This window comes from Labeo rohita, chromosome 15, assembly GCF_022985175.1.
Source record: "Labeo rohita strain BAU-BD-2019 chromosome 15, IGBB_LRoh.1.0, whole genome shotgun sequence".
Lineage (NCBI taxonomy): Eukaryota > Metazoa > Chordata > Actinopteri > Cypriniformes > Cyprinidae > Labeo > Labeo rohita.
Window position 1 is genome coordinate 12,989,912 of NC_066883.1, and position 23,865 is coordinate 13,013,776.

Below are 23,865 nucleotides of genomic sequence, written 5' to 3' on the forward strand. Positions count from 1 at the left end.
ATATTTATAATTAATAATTATTTGAGTTAATGGCAGTTACATAATTAAAAAAATTTCAGGATATTAATAATATATATATATATATATATATATATATATATATATATATATATATATATATTAGTTCTTTATATATTAATATTAACATTTCACCTAACTATTTAGCATCAACTTAAACACTTAGATATTTAAAAAAAAAAAAAAAAAAAAAAAAAAAAAAAAAAAAACTAATAATTATTTATATTAAAGTTAATGGCAGTTACATTTGTTATGTAATATTTATAATAATATTAATAATATTAATAATTAATTCAGAATATTTTTTTCTAAATACTGCCATCGTTTTTTTTAAGATAAAATCAATCTATCTATCTATCTATCTATCTATCTATCTATCTGTCTGTCTGTCTGTCTGTCTGTCTGTCTGTCTGTCTATCTATCTATCTATCTATCTAAATTCTTTGATCTATTTATCTTGTCTGTTCTAGAAGTGGGCGTGTCTCTCAACGGCCAGATGCTTGACGCACTACGTTCTGGTGCGTGCTGTGTGACGCGCACTCACTGCCGCACTGGACAGTCACATGACAGGCATATAGACGTTATGGAGCTCTTTCGCTGTCAAACTTTAATCCGATTTCACTTTTAGACCGCAAAAGCGATGGACAAAGCGGGATTTTTGACGGCTTCTGATCTCCAGTGATATGTCAGGTCGGTTCTATATTCCTCTACAAACGTACAAACCCCACGTGTAAACGTGAGTGTGTTAAAATGTACAATATCAATTTCACCATAAACAACTAGCTAGTTCCTACTTTTGTTGTCTTATCTCAAAAATGTTGGCAGGTTGAGAAATTGGGATTTCCAGGTATTGTAGTTAAGCAATATTTTTTTTTTTTTTTTTTATGCCAGTTGAAAAACAAATGTTTGCACAGTTGCTTAACACTCATTTTGGCTTATGTTGACATATCCAGAAAAACTGTTCTGTTAGCATTATGTGAACTGTTTGATGGACACATATACAGAACGAATAACTTTTAGCTTTTTTCTAGCTATTAGCTGAAATTGTTTTGCATAGTCATGCACAGTCACACTTATGTTTACTTATCCTAATGGTTACTCAAAAGTTTTAGCACTAAAAAAGTATTATTGTGATCCTTTTTACGTATTTCATTTTTATATTTTACATGGTGAAAGTAATGCATCTGAATACTGTATGTGTCCATCATCATTATCCATCGTGTGCTGAGACGGACATCACTCCACCCAAGTGTAACTTGATGCATTTATTTCTGTATTTCCACTTTTGTTACACAGTTGCGTCTATGTGTCTGTTATTTTGTAGCTAAACCCCTGCGTCATGTCTGTGGATGGCCCCCGGACCTCTGTTTTCACCTTTCAGTCCGCTGTTCACAGCCATCATGTTCTTCGCTCGCTGGAGGAGCTGAGACAGAAGGAGCTCTTGTGTGATGTGACGGTTGAAGTGGAGCGCAGGAGCTTTCGAGCACACTCTTCAGTGCTGGCTTCCTGCAGCGACTATTTTTATACCAGACTGACAAACCAAAACCGTCCAAACCTCACCGTCAGGTTGCCGGATGAGGTAATGCTTGATATTGTGGATGGGTTGAACCTGAAGCTTTTGAGAAACTTATGTTTAAGCTGTGATCTTTTTATGATTTGTTATTTTTAAACACCAATACATACATATATATATATATATATATATATATATATATATATATATATATATATATATATATATATGTATATATATATATATATGTATGTATATGTGTGTGTAAGCAAGCCCTAAAACAAACAATTTGAAGGTTTCTTTTGCGGCAGCACTGCCAGCCATGCGGTTAGTATGAAGGTTATTTACGACTTAATGTATATAACTTTTTGGTAATACTTTACAATAAGGTTTATTAGTTAACATGAACTAAGAATGAATTTCATTTAAGAATGACTTAATTTCAGCTTATTATTAAAATCAAAAGTTGTGCTTGTTAACATTAGTTAATGCACTGTGTCATGAAATAATGTACAACTGTATTTTTGTTAACTAACATTAACAAAGATGAATAAATACTGTAATAAATGTATTGTTCGTTGTTTGTTCATGTTAGTTAATACATTAACTAACATTAACTAATCAAACCTTATTGTAAAGTGTTACCATTTTGTTATTGTCTAGATATATTTATTCAAAAATACATACAAAAAAACAATAATGCATATATATGTGTATGTATATGTCTCATATATTTTTGGCTATTGCTACAAATATACCCCAGCGACTTAAGACTGGTTTTGTGGTCTATATATATATATATATATATATATATATATATATATATAATGTGTGTGTGTGCATATGAAATGAATCATTACGTATTTTTGTCATAATCTTTTATCGTTAATATTATATATATATATATATATATATATATATATGGACCTCAAAACCAGTCTTAAGTCGCTGGGGTATATTTGTAACAAAAGCCAAAAATATGTTGTATCGATCAAAATTATTGATTTTTCTTTTATGCCAAAACTCATTAGGATATCAAGTAAAGAACATGTTCCATGAAGATATTTTGTAACATTTCTACTGTAAATATATCAAAACTTAATTTTTGATTAGTAATATGCATTGTTAAGAACTTTATTTGGACAACTTTAAAGGTGATTTTCTCAATATTTAGATTTTTTTGCACCCTCAGATTCTAGATATTCATATAGTTGTATCTCGGCCAAATATTTGTACTTTTTTTTTTTATTTTGGCAAGGATTCCTGGAAACCCTCATAACTATGTCTATAAGTTTCCTAAAATACTAGCTAGTTTGACCTTTTTTTATCAACATCATGATGTTTTTATGAATCAACAATCATGATCTAAAAAAAACATAAACACGTATTCAGGGTCTAAGGAAAATATGTTCTTACTTTCTTTTTACGTGATGGTTACACCACGTTTTAAGCAATTCTTGAACGTGGTTTAAAGTTCTACATTTCTTCGTGACACATTTATTTTGACTTCCACTGTATGGAAAAGTGTGTTTTAAACTCTTTAACTAACTCCTCCTTGAGTGTACGATTAAAGAAACTAAGTCAAAGGAGTTTGGCGTGACGTAAGGGCGAGTAGATGATAACAGAGTGTTTATTATTGTGTGAACTATTCCTTTAAAAATTGTTTACATCGCAGTGCTGTCAAATTAGGCCTTATATATTGAGATTAAATTGAGTAAATGAACTTACAGCAATAAGCCAGTAATGCGATTTGCAAATGATTTATTCATGCAGTAATCATGACTAGACCATTAATCTCCCAAGGTCACGGTGGAAGGATTCGAGCCTCTTCTGCAGTTTGCCTACACTGCAAAACTTCACTTCACGAAGGAAAACATCCTGGAGATCCACAGATGCGCAGAATTTCTCGGATTTCAAAACCTCGATAAAGCCTGCTTTGAATTTCTCATCCCGAAGTTTTCCGATGATGGTGGAACCTCAAAAAAAGAGAAGGGTAAAAGCAAGGGCCAAGCATCACATGAGAAACCCCAAGCCGTGTGCAGTCCAAATAACCAAAACCCTGAAACTGGAGAAGATCGCGTACCTCAAGATGCAAGCACTGTAATGCAGGCTGCAACATCCTCTGTAGAAAGTCCTAAAGATTGTCCCCCAATCTCAAATGAAAAAGAAATGCAGTTAGATCTATCTCCACTTTATGCTAGAAGTGCTTTGTACCCCATGGGTGATGGCCAAGATCAGTTTTGCCTACAGAACTGTGGACCTCAGTTGCCTTCGGCCTCCATGGCGGGCGCTGAACTTTGTCCTTTATCTATTTCTATTTCCAGTGACAATGAGAAACTGCGTTCTTCTGCAGCAGGCTGTGGTGAGGACATTTTAGCAATAGAGGACGAATTCCAGAAGGAGCTAGCAATGGATGTGCATTGTGAACCACCTACTGATAAAGACCTGAACATCAATATCACCGAGGGCCACTTTGACCAACGTGAAGGACCTCTAATGCCGCCCGCTGACTGCAGCCAACAATGTCCTCTAAATTCTGTGCAGTCAAGCGGGGTTTTGGACAGCATTTCTGGCACTCCAGATCTCAGCAACATTGGCACTGATGACAACCAGGTGTTTGATTCCAACGAACAAACGTTCTCTGAACTGACCCCCAAAGATTGCTCCACAGAACGAAGCACGGTGGAAAGGGAAGTGGCTGAGCATCTCGCAAAGGGTTTTTGGCCGGATTTGAGCTCCACATTAAATGAGCCGCTACCTTTGGACTCTATCGACCAGTCGTCTGCAGGAAATGGCTCAGACTTCCACTGGTTAAAGCATCTGGATCTGGGCGCTGCGCCTGATGATTGTCCCTTCCTGAGAGACCTGAGCTCCAGTGATAGACAGACCCCTGGGGGGGACACTCTGTCCAAAGGGGACACTGAAGACAGTCCTTGCATGTCCCCTATTAACTCAATGGAAAACTCTGAGTGTGAATCGGACGGAGACTGCGCGCAGTGCGGTAGCAGTGAACAAGCACAGGAGGTAAGTATGCTTGCACTCACGCTTGCAAAACTTTGTGAACTTCGAAGCCAAATTGCAGACTTCTGCTTTATTTCGTACTTTATTGAGATTTCCTGACACGCTTCAATTAAAAGTTTCAGTCCCTACATGAAAAATGGAACCAGACTTGAGGCTGAACACAGCTGCAATCCTCCATAATGCAGTGTTGACATCTTGGTTTTCTTCCCAGGTGGATTTGCCATTCCCTGTGGAGCAAATTTCCAGCATGACCCGGAGAGCATTCCTGCAGATGTTAAAGCGTGAGCAGCTGACCCCAGAACAGCTGGAGTTTGTTCAGGATGTGAGACGACGCAGTAAGAACCGCATGGCTGCACAGCGCTGCCGCAAGAGAAAGCTGGACTGCATCTACAAGCTGGAGGGAGAAATCAAGAAACTGGTATTGTTATTGTTATAGCTGCTGTTTTGTCTACTGTTTTGACTCTGAAATAACATTTTGTGAATGTCCTGAATTATTTGAGTTTGGACCCCATTTGCTTGTATATTTAGTGCTAACTGATTGTGATTTAATCACCTAGAATTACGTAGTAACTGTTGTAAACTCATTTTTCAATAGTGTAGTCAAACAACATGCAGCATGATTATTGTAGTCTCATTTACGAAAGAATGATAAGCGAGCCTGTTATTTTCAAAGATTTTGAAATTCCATTAAAAAGAATCAGTCTCAGACTAATTTAAGCCATTAATTTGAATTTGAGAGTTGACCAACTCACTCAGCAACTTGTTCAGGGCTGTGTTTCCTGTACAATGACCAATCTGTGCTTAAAGGGGAAGTTCACTTCCAAAACAAAGATTCACATATAATGTACTCACCCCCTTGTCATCCAAGATGTTCATGTCTTTCTTTGTTCAGTCGTAAAGAAATTATGTTTTTTAAGGAAAACATTTCAGCATTTTTCTCCATGTAATGGACTGGTATGGTGCCCCGATTTTGAACTTCCAAAATGCAGTTTAAATGCGGCTTCAAACGATCCCAAATGCGGTTGTAAACGATCCCAGCCAAGGAAGAAGGGTCTTATCTAGCAAAACGATCGGTTATTTTCATTAAAAACATTAAATACAATTTAAATACTTTTTAATCTCGGATGCTCCTGGTCCAGATTTAGAAAAGATGTTCACTGCACAATTATCACAGTTATCCATTATCAACAATATTATTGTGATTTCTATATTTTGTGTTTTCCTGCTTTTTTAGGCCAAATCAGTTCGACTATATGACTGTAGGGAGCAGGCATGGGCATGAGTACATGAAAACAATGATCCCATGAATGAATATATAATCGTTTGTGTGTGTGTGTGTGTATATATATATATATATATATATATATATATATCAATTTTAAGCAATGAACTGTTGTTTCATTGTAAAAATAGAATGTAAATATACTTCTGTATACAAAATTTGATTTTTGGAAACACCTTTACAATGAAATGTAATTTTATTAATATTAATATATTATAAACAATAGAGCTAAAGTACGTTATGCATTATAACAAATGCCTGCAGAAGGCGCCAGTGGCCTGGCGATTATTTTTTATATTATACTGCGCGTGATCTAATCTGTTTATTATTGACTCCACAACATTTAATTCAAATGTCCACTTAATCTTTAATGTTTGGTCATTTCTTTATTATAGAAAAGCTACAGCCACTGTAATTTCTTGAATATGTGGACATCAAATTGTGTAAAGTCAGTGTGAGGGTTTAAACTTTTATTTTGAAATTGCGATGAACACTTAGCTTGTTTAGAAAGATATTGATGTATTCTCCTGTTTGCATAGGTTTATAAATTGTTTACCTTACAAATCGGAGGAAATGGCGCATGTTGCATTCCTAGATGAATGTTATAATAAACCCAAACTCAGAGCGATATGCAGAGATTGAGACGCTCTACACATGTAAAAGTACACATACGCACATATAAATGAAGCACATATATTAAACCTGCATCGCACATATTTATTTAATTGAATTGTATTTTGCCAAATACTCAACATGGGCAAAATGCAATTAAGGATTAAAATTGAATACTTGAAATAGAATTGAGGAATCATTGCAGCCCCCATTTGCGATTAATCAGATACAAAACAAAAGTTAAAGGGGTCATTGGATGCTAAGTTAACTTTTACATGTTGTTTGAACATTAATGTGTGTTGGCAGTGTATGTACAAATCTACCCTATAATGTTAAAAACCCATGCAGTGGTTTGTAATCAATCTGTAAAAATAATATCCCCTTTTTCAAATCGAGCCATTCTCAGATGCCTGTCGTTGTTGCGTCACACCCACAGAGGCCGCTCCCATGATAGTTGATTGATATTAGTGTCTTACCAACGATCAGTTGTAACATCAGTTGTAGGGGGCGAGCAGAGCTAATTTGCATTTAAAGCAGCCTCGACCAGAATGGGATGATTTTTACAGAGCTGATTTTGGCAAGGTAAAAAGGGTGTTGTTTTAAACTACCATTGAGAATTTTTAACCAAAGTATATTATAGACTTTTCATTAAGACCCTAAAGAATCATATCAACTTGTGGAAAATGGGCATCCGATGACCCCTTTAAGGTTACATAATAAATAGGGGCTTTTGCACCGGAGGAACTTTTTCATAGTTCTTTGAACTATTCGCAGAAATACGTGCTTTTTGTCGTGTTCACACCACAACTTATTTAGGAATGTATTTAGTTTGAGAAAACTAAATAAGCTCCTACTTCAGAGTAGGGTCTAAAACAGTTGTATAAGAACTACCAGTGACGTAAGTGTGCGCTGATTGGCTGAACGCGTACGAAACACTGGCTACCCGGCATTTAAAAAAAAAAAAAGTAAAAAATATTTACAAATAAATTGTGCATTTACATTCCATCTCTGTTGTCACAAAGCCCACGACACACAACAAAAACATCTCAGATCACGGCGTCCTCCATTCATTGGTTGTTAACGTATGTAAATGTACACGAATAAAGACGCTGCCGTCGTCCGCTTCAGAGTTCACCACTGCCAGTGCGAGTGCAACTAGGAAAACGTCCCGAAGGGGAAACTGGTTCTATAGGAAACACAGCGCTGGCTAGCTGTATATATGAATTTACATAGATTTTGGATGCGATTAATCGCTTTTAATCGATTAGACAGCCTTGTATTAATTTTGTTCTTGAAATGAGTATATAGATCTATTTAAAAGCAGTTACTAAGAGTTGACAGTTCTTCCTCTAAAGCACAACACGAATTGCTTATGGAAAACCTAAAACCATTATGTTTCCTACAATTCCCATCCCTAACCATTACCACATTGTGTATGTGTATAAAGTGTGCAATTATATTGCTTCTATTGTCCCCTTTTCAGATGGAGTTTGAGTAAACTAATCAATCAGACATATAGTACACAGTTCTGCACACATTACACAATGTTGCAAAACAACAAACAACAAGAAATACCATGTGTTATGACTACTTTTTTTTTCACCATAATGAAGGCAAAGTCTGGTAAACAGAAATGTAATCTTAAAATGGATCTTCTTTTGTTTCCACGTTTATCAGAGGAGCGAGAAGGAGAAATTACTGCAAGATCACAACCAGCTGAAGCTCAGCATTGAGGATGTGCGTCAGAACCTCTCTGGCTTGTGTCAGAGCCTCTGTACGGACAACTCGCCACAGTCCGAACAGCTGCAAGCGCTGGCCAGGTACGTCTCCTCCGACTGCCCCACCTCCGTCCTCCTCACCCCCATGGCCTCTCCTAGCCTGGCTGGTCCAGACCAGGACGTCCATGCGAACTCCACCCTGGACACCTTTCTTGCAGACACTTGTCCTGAAGTAGACTCAGTAGCACTCAGGTCGCCCACTGCCTTCCTGCAAGACAACAACATTCAGAGCACTGTTACAGATCCAGCTCCGTGATGTACAACAGAGCAAAGCAGCCTGGGAATGGTGTGATATTTCATTTTTACTCAGGAGCTTACCTTTCTGCTGCCGTCAGTTACACTTTTGAGCATGACTTTCTTTTTAGAAGCACTTTCGTATTGTTTCCAAGTATGGATGTGACTAAATTTGCACTATTAACAAAAGTTTCATATGGATATGCTATACGGATGCATACGGATATGCCTTTCATTTCTTGTTTGCCATCACACCATAGAGGTCATTCCTGTTATGCCACACATTTTGAATGCTGAAACTTAAGAATTAAGTATTTCAGAAATATGCTCTAATCTCAGGCGCTTAAACTTTATGAAATTATATACACAAAGGCAAAAAACAAAATGACTAACAGGATGGAACATAACAGGGTGGAAATAAAGGGCTAAATGATTTTTTTAATTACAGATTGATAGTTAGCTAACTAGTTCATTTTGATATTTTAAACCATGTTTTGATATTTTTATTCAATCATATTGATTTTTTTCTTTTTTTTTAAATATTGTCCAACAGAGTGGAATATTTTGAAGACAAACAAACTAATAGCACAAGACATCAAAGAATTATTTAAATTAATTACTAATACATTCATGTTTAATGATGTTTTTCCTACCAAAATGTCACTTCTTTGGATGATCATGTATTTTTTTATTCTTTTTTAGAAGACTAACAGGGTGCAAGGTGATATTGAAGGATAAGGAAATATCTATAAAAAGATTAACGATTTTGATTAAAGAAAAGCCATGTTTTTATGTTTTTTGTGCATTAATTGTAATATTGTCATCTAATATTACTTTAATCTGCAACAACTGTCAATTTTATTCAGATATAGACTTATGAAAATGTGCTACGTAACAGGAATGTCCCGTGGATTAATTTCCAGTCCTAGCATCTAGCGTTAATTTCATGTACACTGCCACAATGGACAATCATTGTAATTCTCTTTATTATCATAATGCATTATGATTTTGTCATGCTATGTAGAGCATATAAGTACATTCCAGCGTAGCCTAATACGTCTTCGGCATTACCGGCATGAGAATTGTGTATTGAATATGCATCTCTCTTTTTATAAGTATTCGTATATGCATAAGTCATAGTTATAGCGTCTTTTAAAAAACTGCCATGTAAGATTTCATGCATAACATGTAGGGTTTGTGAAAAATACATAGAATCTATAGGCTGTTTAAGAAAAAAAAAAATCAAAAAGTTTAGATACTGTTCACTTTTTGAGTTTGGTAAAGGTCAATTTCAAGGTCAACATGTCAGAATTGATCGTATTTTCATTCTTAATACATGTTTCTGGTCTTGCTGTGCATGATTCCTCATTCCACATTATTTCAATGAACAGTTGTCTTGAAATAGTTAATCAAAATGTAAATGTGATGTCTTCTGAAATGACTTTACTTTTCAGCTGATGTCATTTAGGCCATGCAGTCTATTGCCTGTTGGATTACGAATAGAGATTCAGGCATTTTTTTATGTTGTGGAACTTTTGTTTCATGTAATTTGTATCAGTTTCTAACCTACATTTGTTCGAAATACTTCACATAATGGAAGTAAAATAAGTTGTGAATGTAATTTCGTGCTTTAATGTTTAGATAAATCAACTAATGTTCATTTCAATAGAATTTCAATTTCGTTTTGGCATAGCATCAGTTATATTTTTTACATTTTTGTGCCTTTTTTGTTTTAACCTTGTAACCAAAATACTGTCATGTAAACATAGAAAGCACTGTATAATTCACTGATTCAGATTTAACGAATAAAATGTCAATAATTTTTTTTTTTCACTAAATGTGGAAATGTAGTGATGCTTGCTAAGAGGAATGTGCTAACAGATAAAGAACAAACAAATCACCCCCTACAAAATGTAATGACTGAAATATAAAGCACGCAATATTCAGTGTAAGGCAAAAAAATATCTGAGTTTGTCTCTAGGTCTGAAGAGGTGATGCATATAAATGAGTGAGATATGAAGGTCATGGTATAATATAAGGTTTTATAAAAACAGGGATTTCACCATTCTCTGTAGATGCCACACATAATTTTTAGTTACTGTATTGCTGTAAATAGACTAATTTCGACATTATAAAATGTTAATGTTTTTAAGCCCATTTAATTTGCAATAAATATCTAAAATAAGAAATTTGAATGTGAAAATTCCAGTGTGCCAATCAGCCACATCACAACTGTTTATCATGTTGTAATCACTTCCCCTAGAGTTTTGTAAATGTCCCACTTGTGAAAATGCCAAACTGTTAAAATAAAACCCCAACAATTCCAGAAAAGTTGGGATGTTCCGTGAAATGCCATAAAATCAAGAATATGTTGTCTTTTCATTCTCTTTAACATTTATTTAATTGACTAAATTACAAAGTAAAAATTCCAATGTCTTCAGTGGCCAACTTTTATTTTATTTTATTTTGCAAATATAACCAGAATTTGATTTTCATGGCTGCTACACACTCCAAAAAAGTTGGGACAGAGGCATGTTTAACACTGTCAACTTTACTTTTAATTACAATTGTTTGGGAATTGAGGATACTAATACTTTCAAGTTTTGTGAGCAAAATTGTTCTGACAAAAGGGACAGATCTGGACTGCAGGCAGGCCAGTCTAGCACATTCAGTCTGTGTCTACAAAACCAAGCTGTTGTAGCAGAATGAGACCTGGCATTGTCTTGATCTAATAACCTTGGACTTCCCATGAAAGATGTCATCTTGATGGCGGTATATGTGTCTGAAAAATCCCAATACGTGCCTCCATTTCAATGGTACCTTCGCACATATTCCAGTCACCAATGCCGTTTGCTCTGCTGCACCGCCATACCATGACAGTCGTTTGCGTTTGCATCTGTTGCTGATGAAAGTCTGGATGGTCCCTTTGGTCTTTGATACTGAAAACTCAGTGTCCATTTTTCCCAGAAACAAGCTGAAACTTGGACTCGTTTGACCACAGCACACATTTCCATTGTGTTTCTGACTATCTGAGATGAGCTCTGGCCCAGAGAACCCAATGGCATCACTGCACAGAATTGATGTATAGCTTTCTGCTGGAGAAACAGAAATTCAAGTTGCATTTACTGATGCAGCTGCAGAATGTGTTAAGTGACAGTGCTTTTTCTGAAGTACTCCTGAGCCCATGTGGCTATATTTAACATCACAACATGATGGTTTCTCATGCAATGCCATCTGAGGGCTCAAAGTTCATGCACATTCACCTGAGGTGTCTTGCCTTGCTCTACACAGACTGACATTTCTCTGGATTCCCTGAATCTTTTCACAATATTATGTGGTATTTGGTGAAAGTCCTAAATTCTTTGTGATTTACTGTTTAGAAATGTGATCATTGATTTGTTTGACACTTTTGTCATCAAATTTGGCACAAAGTGACGAGACATGATCCAGCTTCGCTCGCAAAGGCTGAAATGCTCCTTTTATATCCAAATATGATATTAGCACCTATTTCCATTTCACCTGCTTACTGTAAACTGTTTCAAAACACTTTAATTTGGATATAACCTTTTTAATTTTATTTTGCCTCTGTTTTTGAGTGTGATGCAGCCATGAAAATCTACATTTTGTTATATTTTTATAACATAATTAAAAGTTGGCCACTGAAAACATTGTAAATCATTTTAGTTATTTGAATAAAGGTTAAAGAGAATGAACAAATAACATATTCTTGATTTTATGGCATGTCCCAAAAAAAAAAAAAAAAAATAATAATAATAATAATAAACATTAAATTGAATGTGAAAATAAGGAAATTGAATTTACATGTACACTGCATTGTTGAAGGGGATGAATTTATATGAAAGGATTTCTAGAGAAACACATACTGGGGTGTGGAAAAAGTGATTTTGTGTGTTTTACTACTACAGCTACTTATAAAAACTGGAATAAAACCGTTTAAAAACATAAACATTTGCCACCAGTTGAGTAATTTCACCACAAGAGGTCAGAATAGTCATGTTTTATTCATTGCGCGTTCATACAGCACGCACACACTATTGCATACACTAAACACGGTCATCCACCCTGGTGAAAAAAAACAACAGCATATGCTGGTAGGTATGTTTTGATGCTGGGATGCTGGTTAGGTATGTTTTGATGTTGGTTTAAGCTAGTCCTTTGCTGGTTTATGCTGGTCCTTAGCTGGTTTATGCTGGTCATTGACCAGCAACATGACCAGCATAAACCAGCAAAGGACCAGCATCCCAGCATCAAAACATACCTAACCAGCATATGCTGTTTTTTTTTCACCAGGGCAATAACGTTATTCTGTAAATTTAATACGTCCATGAAGTACGTTTTCAAATCAGTGAATGTTGTCTTAGAGGCCACACGTTATGTTTAGCGTTTTAAGAACTGTAAAATAAAAAAAGCAAAATTGAACTTTTAACTTGAGCTCCGCGTTTAAAACGCCGCGTCAAAAGACGCGACGCGTGATTGAGCGCAACGGTCAAACCTAGTCTGTCTACACCGCGTGTTTACATAGAAATACACGGGAAAACAGCGCAGAGGAATACAATAATGAGCCCTGTGTAAACAGCCTCTTAGATAATACACGAGGCAACTTTTTGAGCCATGTTGCTGGGCAAAGTTGCCGCCAGTGGGCACCCAGGTCCCACGACCGATTTAAGTTATCCATATAGAAATGTGTTGCCCATTCTCAGTAGGAAAGTGCCCGAGCAAAATTGCCAGGTAACATTGCTCCAAAAGTTGCCCCGTCTATCATCAGCATATACTGTTGTGTAGCTTAAACTCATTATCAGCGGCAGAACTTGACGCATTATGACGCCATAGTGAAGAGGCGACTTTAGTCAAGTAGTGGAATCTGTTCAGATCAGTTCTGTGAGTCAAGCTGTTCAGATCAGTGAAGCTGTTTGTGATCGCTATGAAAAGGTAAACAGTAGCACCAGGCGATTAATTTCATCTTAATGGATTCTTTAAACATAAGCCGCTTTTCCACTATCGGGCCGAACGGTTCTTAGAGCGGTCAGGAACGGTTCCGGTTGTGTTTCCACCTGAGCCTGGTACGGCACCGCACGATTACAAACCGTTCTCGGCCCGGAATTCTCGGCACGGTTATACAACCGTGCCAAACCGTGCTGATAGAATGTGTGTGCTAAGCGAAAGCGCGCTATAGCTCATGCATTAATACTGCCAATAAATGTTATTTTTTTTTAGAAAGGTTTTACCTTCTGTGTCCGTCTCCGTTGGCATGCATATCCCCTCAGTATTTGTTGGTAACGTTATACGTGTCGTCGCCTTCTGTTTATTTTATTTTTTGCGTTGTTTGTAGTTATAGTTGTGTCCTTTTTTCCCTGTCTGATCATCTGATCATCGTCCATATCTCTGTTTATATTACAATTGCGTTACCAAGGCAACGACTGACGCATTTGTGTTTACATTCCAAAGAGTTCCGTTTTATCAGCACCACAGTGGAAAATGAAACCATATCCGTGCTGACTGGCCCGGAATTGAACGGTTAAGCAAAGAGAACGGTTCGGCCCGATAGTGGAAAAGCGGCTTATATATTTAGGGTGTATTTATTTATTTATTAGTCTAGAATAAATCTGTATCCACCTTATTTTTGCAGTAAGAGCGGGCACGGCCTTTTATGGCTCTGGCTTCAGGTCTCATCCGCTTCCAGCTATTTTTTGCTGTACAAAACGTTTTGATATTGTAAATTGGTATGTCTTACCATATTATTTTAATGTATTATCTTAATTATGAACACACTGGTTTGTAGTGTTAGTGCTTCCAAGTTGAAAAATAAGGTGGCTACACATTTGTGACCCTGGACCACAAAACCAGTCATAAGGGTCAATTTTTCAAAATTGAGCTTTATATATCAACTGAAAGCTGAATGAACAAGTTTTCGATTGATGTATGGTTTGTTAGGATAGGACAATATTTGGCCAAGATACGACTATTTTAATATATGGAATCTGAGGGTGCAAAAAAATCAAAATATTGAGAAAATCACCTTTAAAGTAGTCCAAATGAAGCTCCAACTAATGGATATTACTAATCAAAAATTAAGTTTTGATATATTTACAGTAGGAATTTTACTAAATATCTTCTTGAAACATGATCTTTACTTAATTTCCTAATGATTTTTGGCATAAAAGAAAAATCAATAATTTTGACCCATGCAATGTATTTTTGGCTGTTGCTACAAATATACCCCAGCGACTTAAGACTGGTTTTGTGGTCCAGGGTCACATTTAGTCATTTTAGGTATTAACGATGATATGTTGTGTATTGTAAAAACATTAAAATTAGAACAGAGCAGACATGTTTATTCATATTATTCATTCATGTCACACATTATGAAACACAAAGGTACAAGTTAGACAAATAAAGTTTATTAAATTGTTTCCCAAGCCGAAAAAGCAAGAAGCTGACAAGGCTGACCATTACTCCTTCTTTTGAGAGCCCTTCCCAGACCCAGTTACCTCCAACTATACCTTCCTTGCCCGGCCCATCTTCTAAAACAAGGCCTTCATCCAGGTGCATGAAGGGAAGACAAAAATACGTTGTATTTCCTGAAATTGGAAATGCAGGGAATTCTGTGACCAGGGGAAATGATACTGGAGACCCTTTGCCATCCATCCCGGGCATTCCAGCAGCGCCAAAAGACGTTCAGCATGGGAAGGCTACGTGCAGTGATGCTGCTACCTTTCTCTCTGCTGCTGACAGGGCAAGACTTTTCGGCATCAACAAGTGGTATTAGAGTCCAGGTTAGTCATCCACATCCAAAGCTTTCATACGATAATATACAGCCTATACACATTTGATTGTGTTTTATTGTTTGTTTTTTACAGGTAGGAGATGAAATCATCAGAAAAAGAAGAAATATGTATATATAAAACAAATGTACATTAAAAACAGGTGTTTCAGCTTCACTGTCATATTGCTTGATGACTTGATTTATGGGCTGTGGAAACTTGTTTCTGCCACAGGGTAAAATATTAAAGGTAATTTTAATGTGACTTTTTAATGTAACAATTTAGACTTTTTTCTTGCATTTTTGAGAAAAAAGATCAGATTTATGAAATATAAACTCAGTATTCTAAGCAAAAATCAGAATTTGAGCTTATGTTTGACAGCTGTAAACAGAAAAAAAAATGATTTAGCTGTAAAAAAGGTTTGAGAGATAAGTCAAAATAGGTGACTACTTTTTCACAATTCAGACTTTTTGTAAACTTGGAAATCTGAGAAAAGTTCTGAAATTCAAGATATGAGCTTAGTAATTTTAAGTTTTTGAGAACTTGAAATTCCAACTTTTTCTCAGAATTATGAGTTTAAATCTCTGAATTCTGTTTTTTTTTTTTTTTTTTTTTTTTTTTTCCATAAAATAAAAAATAAATAAAAAAGGTAGGGGAAAAAACTGAATTTTGAAATGCAGACTAGAATTCAGTAGAAAAAAAAGTAAAAATTCAAAAATGTAAACTCAAATTGCAAGAAAAATGTAGAGTTTAAATCTTGCATTTTTTTTCTTTCCACCATGGAATAAAAAAAGTATAAAAAACAGAACTGCAAAATGCAAATTAGAATTCAGAGGGGAAAAAACTCCACAAATGTACTAAAAAAAAATAAATAAATAAAAAATAGTTTATTATATAGAGTCTATCTCTCGCAATTCAGGCTTTTTTTCTCTCAGAATTGTGAGTTTTTTCTATCTCATAATTCACAATTTGAGAAAAAACTCTTGAGTTGCAATTACCCATTTTATTTACTTTTTTAAATTTTTTTTACCACAGTCTTAGTAAACATATTTTAAAGCTCCATAAGATAAAAGCTGTGTTTGGTTTGCCCTGCTGGACTGAATTTAAATAATCATCCATGTCTAGGGAATGCTGGTTTAATCAGTAGAAAAACCCATTTTCTGTCGGTCCATCTGTCTGCTCAAGGTCGCCGTGCCAGTCGTCGTTGCCATTTCAGTGTCCGTCGTTAAGCTAAACACTGCCAATTGGGGACATTTGTGGTCTTCAGCGGGTGTATCGATTGTTTCTTGTTTTGTTAAAACTAACACGATTCAGAACACCATTAAAAACTCAATCATTTATCTTTTAAGTTGTAATTACTCTGTGCGGCCCGACAGGTTCTTAGCTCGGTTCTTAATTGTCCTTTCAAGGTGGTCTCATTTGTTTACCTCCTCCATGCATACTAAAGATCTCTGAATTACTTATTTCGTTTTGTTTTCTTCTCAAAGGTCTTTAATGAGGTGTGCGCTTAGAAATATTCCAGCGGCATAGCCTACATGCCATACAATGACAGGCGGGATAATTCACTGTAAATCATGTTAATATAATCACACATGACCGAACAAAACCACAGCAGCATATTGACACAATGCAACGAGAAATTAAATGCTAATTTAGAGGAGCTGGTTAATAGGCTGTTGCTGTTTGAGGCTGTTATTTGGTTAGTTTTAAAATTATTTTTCTCTAAACGGTTGTGTTGCTTTGAAACAGTGGCATAAAAGGACACTGATGACTGGTCTACTTAGTAAAATCTGACAGAATATTTTGATGGTGCGTGAATAAAATAATATAAATAACTACAACATAGATATTGTGTATATACAGGCTATGTATAGGCTATACATAAGTTGTAACGTGTTTTACAGAAAATTAACTAAACAATTTTTATATCATTCATATCATATAATTCTAATGAGTCAGTAAACAGACCTGTCTACAGTATGTAGTTTCTGATTCTAGTGAATCGGTTCTTCCTAAATGTACCTCTTTCTCATATTTAGCTTTGGAAAGTTTGACTCATTCTTGTGAATAGGTTCACCCTAAAATGGACTTCTCTCTCATATAGTATGCAGCTTTGGAAAGTCTGATTGTATGTAACTGTATGTCTTGTATGTAACTGTGAAGAGTTTGATTCATTCTAGCGAATCGGTTAATCCAAGTGTGGCCTTATTCGTACACTTTGTAGCTTTGGGAAATCAGATTCATTCCAGTGAATCAGTTCGTACTAAACATACCTCTCTCTCTCATATGTAGCTTTTGGAAGTATGATTCATTCTAGTGAATTAGTTTGTCCTAAACATACCTCTCTTTCATATGCAGCTGTGGAAAGTTTGATTCATTCTAATGAATCAGTTTGTACTAAATGTACCTCTTTCTCATATGTAGCTTTGGGAAGTTTGATTCATTCTAGTGAATCAGTTCATACTAAACATACTTTGCTCTCATTTTTAGCTTTGGAAGTTTGATTTATTTCAGTGAATCAGTTCGTCATAAACTTACTTCTCTCTCATATGCAGCTTTGGGAAGTTTGATTTGATTTTCTTCTAGTGAATCAGTTAATCCTAACTGTAAGTTTGATTTTCTTCTGAATCAGTGAATCAGTTTGGGAAGTTTGATTCACTAAACATACTTTGTTTGATTTTCTGTCATTTTCAGCTTTGGAAGTTTGATTTATTTCAGTGAATCAGTTCGTCATAAACTTACTTCTCTCTCATATGCAGCTTTGGGAAGTTTGATTCATTCTAGTGAATCAGTTAATCCTAACTGTAAGTTTGATTTTCTTCTAGTGAATCAGTTCGTACTAAACATACTTTGCTGTCATTTTCAGCTTTGGAAGTTTGATTTATTTCAGTGAATCAGTTCGTCATAAACTTACTTCTCTCTCATATGCAGCTTTGGGAAGTTTGATTCATTCTAGTGAATCAGTTAATCCTAACTGTAAGTTTGATTTTCTTCTAGTGAATCAGTTCGTACTAAACATACTTTGCTGTCATTTTCAGCTTTGGAAGTTTGATTTATTTCAGTGAATCAGTTCGTCATAAACTTACTTCTCTCTCATATGCAGCTTTGGGAAGTTTGATTCATTCTAGTGAATCAGTTAATCCTAACTGTAAGTTTGATTTTCTTCTAGTGAATCAGTTCGTACTAAATGTACCTCTGTCTCATGTGCAGCTTTGGGAAGTTTGATTTATTCTAGTGAATCAGTTCGTCATAAACATACATCTCTCTCATATGCAGCTTTGGGAAGTTTGATTCATTCTAGTGAATCAGTTCATCCTAAATGTAAGTTTGATTCATTCCAGTGAATCAGTTTATCCTAAATGTACCTCTCTCTCATATGCAGCTTTGGGAAGTTTGATTCATTCTAGTGAATCAGTTAATCCTAAATGTAAATTTGATTCATTCTAGTGAATCAGTTAATCCTAAATGTACCTCTCTCTCATTTGCATCTTGGTAAGTTTGATTCATTCTAGTGAATCAGTTCATCCTAAATGTAAATTTGATTCATTCTAGTGAATCAGTTAATCTTAAATGTACCTCTCTCTCATACACTCTTAAAAATAAAGGTGCTTCACAATGCCATAGAAGAACCTTTTTTGTTTAAATGGTTCTATAAAGAACCTTTACACTCTGAAGAACCTTTCTGTTTCACAAAAGCTTCTTTGTGGTGAAAAAAATGTCCTTCAGATTATAAAAAGAACCTTTGACTGAATGGTTCTTTGTGGAACAAAAATGGTTCTTCTATGGCATCGCTGTAAAGAACCTTCAAAAGCACCTTTATTTTTAAGAGTGTATGTAGCTTGGAAAGTTTGATTCGTTCTAGTGAATCACTTTGTCCTAAACATACTTCTCTCTCATATGTAGCTTTGAGAAGTTTGATTTATTCTAGTGAATCACTTCATCCTAAATGGACCTCTATTTTAAATAGCATAGCTTTGTCAAATTCATTCTACTAAATCAATTAGTCCTCAATACTTCTATTATGTGGCTTTGGAAATTTGCATTAATTCTTCATTCATTATGTAGCTTTGACAAGTATGATTCATTCTAGTGAATTGGTTCACCCTGAATGGACCTCTTTTTCATTCATTATGTAGATTTGTAAAATACAATTAATTCTAGTGAATCATTTTGTCCTAAACAGCCTCTCTTGCGTAACTGTGAAGAGTTTGATTCATTCTAGCGATTCTGTTCACCCTAAACCAACCACTTTTTGGTTTTGTATGTAGCTTTGGAAAGTATGGTTCATTCTAGAAAATCAGTTCATACTAAATGGACCTCTTTCTCAGTATGTAGCTTTGGACAGTTCAGTTCATTCTAGAGAATCAGTTTGTCCTAGACCTTTCTCATGTGTATGTTTGTAGCTTTGTGAAGTCAGATTCATTCTAGTGAATTAGTTTGTTTTAACATCCTTCTTTTCTTATATGTTGCTTTGGAAAGTTTGCATTCTAGTTATTTGATTCACCTTAAATGAACCTCTCTCTCATGCAGTATGTAGCTTTGTAAAGTTTGATTTATTGTAGTAAATAATTTTGCCCCAAATTGACCTCTCTCTTGTATGTAACTGTGAATAGTTTGATTGGTTCTAGCAAAACATTTCAGCCTAAACAAACCACTCTTTTGTCAATCATTGTGTCCTAAACAGCCTCTCTTGTGTATGTAACTGTAATTCTAGCAAATCTGTTCACCCTAAACAAACCACTTTTTTATAGTATGTAGTTTTGAAAAGTATAATTCATTCTAGCAAATCAGTTCATACTAAATGGACCTGTCTCTCAGTATGTAGCTTTGGACAGTTTGATTTATTCTAGTTAATCGGTTTGTCCTAAATTGACCTCTCTTATGCAGTATGTAGTTTGGTAAAGTCAAATTCATTCTAATGAATTAGTTCATTTTAAAGTCCTTCTTCTCTATATGTTGCTTTGAAAAATCAAATCAATCTAGTGATTTGATTCATCCTAAATGGGTCTCTCTCTCTCTCTCTCTCGTACAGTATGTAGCTTTGGCAGTTCGATTCATTCTAGTGAATCGGTTTGTCCTGAACTGACCTCTCTCATACAGTATGAAGCTTTGAAAAGTCAGATTCATTGTGGTGAATCAGTTTGTTGTAAACAGTCTTTCTTGTCTTTTGATTCATTCTAGTGATTTGATTCATCCTAAATAGACCTCTCTCAGATAGTATGAAGCTTTGGGAAGTCATTCTAGTGAATAATTTTGTCCTAAACTGACCTCTCTTCTGTATGTCACTGTGAAGAGTTTGATTCATTCTAGCAAACCAGTTCGTCCAAAACAAACCACTCTAATGTATAGTATGTAGCTTTGAAAAGTATGATTCATTTTAGCAAACCGTTTCCTACTGAATGGATCTCTTTCTCAGTATGTAGCTTTGGAAAGTTTGTTTCATTCAAGTGAATCGGTTTGTCCTAATCTGACCTCTTTCATATAGTATGAAGCTTTGGAAAGTTTGATTCATTCTAGTGAATCGGTTTGTCCAAAACTGACCTCTCCCATACAGTATGTAGCTTTGTGAAGTCAGATTCATTCTAGTGATTTGATTCATCCTAGATAGACCTCTCTCTTATACAGTATGACGTTTTAGAAAGTTTGATTCATTGTAGTGACTTGGTTAATCCTAAACTGACCTCAGTTTACGTCATTATTTGATTCATTTAGTGAATCAATTTGTCCTAAACTGACCTCTCATATACAATATGAAGCTTTGGAAAGTTTGATTCACTGTAGTCAATCGGTTTGTCCAAAACTGACTTCTCTCATACAGTATGAAGCTTTGGAAAGTTTGATTCATCCTAGTGAATCGATTTGTCCAAAACTGACCTCTCTCGTACAGTATGACGCTTTGGAAAGTTTGATTCATCGTAGTGAATCGGTTTGTCCAAACTAACTTCTCTCATACAGTATGAAGCTTTGGAAAGTTTGATTCACTGTAGTGAATCTGTTTGTCCAAAACTGACTTCTCTCATACAGTATGAAGCTTTGGAAAGTTTGATTCATTCTAGTGAATTGGGTTGTCCAAAATGGACTTCTCTCATACAGTATGACGCTTTGGAAAGTTTGATTCATTTTAGTGAATCGGTTTGTCCAAATCTGACTTCTCTTATACAGTATGAAGATTTGGAAAGTTTAATTCGTTCTGGTGAATCGGTTTGTCTGAAACTGACCTCTCTCATACAGTATGAAACTTTGTGAAGTCAGAGTCATTCTAGTGAATTAGTTTATTTTAAAGTTCTTCTTGCTTTCATTCTAGTAATTTGATTCATCCTAAATAGACCTCTCTCTCATACAGTGACGCTTTAGAAAGTTTGATTCATTGTAGTGACTTGGTTTTTCCTCAACTGACCTCTGTTTGATTCATTTTAGTGAATCAATTTGTCCTAAACTGACCTCTCACATACAGTATGAAGCTTTGGAAAATCAGATTCATTCTAATGAATCCGTTTGTTTTAATCGGTCCTTCTCGTAGAAAACCTGATTCATTGGTTCATTCAGATGGTTCTTGTAAATGAACATTTTTCTGAAAAGATTCAGCATTTCAAGTTAAATTAATTAGGGTGTATTTTAAAAAATGTAAAATTCATAATTAAATGTACAGTATCTTTTCAAGCTTGATATTATCACCCTAATTGGGATAATTCATGTATTTAAAAACCCAAACTCACAATCTATAATTGTAAATAACATTCATTGGAGGCACAGAACTGATATCCACCCCTTTTCTCCAAGATCTGCCCATTTAGAGATTTTCAGCCTCGCCACTGCTTTGAAAACTCAAACTACAGCCGAACAGCAAACTGGAAGCAGGCCAAAAAATATTCCATGTTAACTGCTCTGGGAAAATATCAATCCTAATAATTAAGTCTCTTGGGATTTTACACAGATGGCAGGTTCCAACAAGCTTGAGATGAATTAGTAAAACTCTCGCAATAAAAGATGAGATATATAGCACATGGGAGACCGGGGCTAGTTGTCACACTTTTGTACCGCAGTGAATATTTCTCAGGGTGGGTTTATTTCATGAATTAGTTCATTTCTATTGAAAGATATTAAATATTTCACCATTACTGGCCAGGAGAAAAGCTACAGCTCATTAAACACATGCTGAGCAGACCGTATTATAGTTTCTAGGCTGTATTGTATATATTCATGTATAGGATTAATGGATTTTTGGGCAACCCTGTAGAAGCTTTGTTGTTTTGGCCAAAAATATTGTGACAGATAAACTTAAATAAATAAACCAGTAAAATGTGACAGCTTGTTCACATTTTTATATATATTAAATGATTCTTTCAGCTAAAATCTGCCTTCATTATATAAATAGATTCATGTCTGAATGTTTATCATTTTGGTTTTAATGTGTTCAAGTTGTTACCTAGCAGAAATATAAATTTATAAATAAAAATGATTGGAGTTATGACAACTTTGAACTAGATGTTTGAACCTCTGATTTAAATCCTTATAGTCACTTATATGTGTATTGTCAACAGCTAATAACTAAACACTCATTCCTTTGACAAAATTAGGCAAGATGACCATTAGTAGTAGATTAATACAAATAAAACAAAATAGCTCATGTTCTGTTTATAATCATTGTGGTTTAGCTTTTTAATTAACTCCAAACTTGTCCTCACATGTAAAAACCCATTTGAAAATAGCCTAGTTTCCATTATTGTGCTGTAAAGCCGATCCATTTTTAATGGTTAATTCCATCAACTAAAGTTGACCCACCAGCATTAACTAACATTTAAACACAGCACACAATCTTTGCGAGCGCAGAGAAATGTAATGGTTTTGTGTCGGTTATTCTGTTAAGCCTCAGTCTAGATTTAAGGCTGAACACACAGCATTGCTCCTTCCCAATTTTTTGATCTCCTCAAATCCTTTCCCGTAATTTCTCTGCCAACTCGCACTATGGATTACGTAAAGCTGTCGCCATGGTGGTACAGTGGAAAGAAGGACAGGATTTGAAAGTTTCAGCAGAAAGCCACTTAAAGTTGGAGACAATAAACAAAGCTTCGAGAGAAGAAGAACCTGAACATACTCGTGCATTGAGAGCTTTGGGCTCTTGGGGGCAGCATGTAGCCATGAAATTCAAAACCATAATAATACAAAACCTCTTCAGTATATAAAAGATTATGCCATTATTCCAACTCAAGGATCTGATTTACTCATATAGAGATATAGCACCTAAATACTATAATGCAAGAATAAGACTGCATGTAGTTTATATAAATAAATAAGTTGTTCATGAGTCCCTTGTTTGTCCTGAACAGTTAAACTGCCTGCAGTTCTTCAGAAAAATCCTTCAGGTCCCACAAATTCTTTGTTTTTTCAGCATTTTTGTGTATTTGAACCCTTTCCAACAATGACTGTATGATTTTGAGATCCATATTTTCACACTAAAGACAACTGAGGGACTCATATGCAACTATTACAGAAGGTTCAAACACTCACTGATGCACCAGAAAGAAAAACAATGCATTAAGAGGCAGGGGGTGAAAACTTTTGAACTTTTGAATTTGTGTACATTTTTCTTATTTTGTCTAAATATTGTATTATTTTTTCACTTGG

At 35.2% G+C, this 23,865-nt stretch overlaps 1 protein-coding gene across 1 annotated transcript; it reads left to right on the top strand.

Moving 5' to 3' along the window:
* Positions 1–553: 553 nt before the first annotated feature.
* bach1a (BTB and CNC homology 1, basic leucine zipper transcription factor 1 a) lies at positions 554–9,131 on the top strand. Its single transcript, XM_051129624.1, has 5 exons — positions 554–708; positions 1,343–1,597; positions 3,335–4,555; positions 4,764–4,970; positions 8,124–9,131. Exons 2-5 carry the CDS (start codon positions 1,358–1,360, stop codon positions 8,478–8,480), a joined length of 2,025 nt encoding a protein of 674 aa, XP_050985581.1. The 5' UTR covers positions 554–708; positions 1,343–1,357; the 3' UTR covers positions 8,481–9,131.
* The last annotated feature ends 14,734 nt before the right edge of the window (positions 9,132–23,865 follow it).

Excerpts from the sequence above, each read along its gene's own strand:
- bach1a (XM_051129624.1), top strand. The coding sequence starts at position 1,358 with ATGTCTGTGGATGGCCCCCGGACCTCTGTTTTCACCTTTCAGTCCGCT. Across the intron at positions 1,598-3,334 it reads CCGTCAGGTTGCCGGATGAG|GTCACGGTGGAAGGATTCGA; the intron begins GTAATGCTTGAT and ends TAATCTCCCAAG. Across the intron at positions 4,556-4,763 it reads GCAGTGAACAAGCACAGGAG|GTGGATTTGCCATTCCCTGT; the intron begins GTAAGTATGCTT and ends TTTTCTTCCCAG.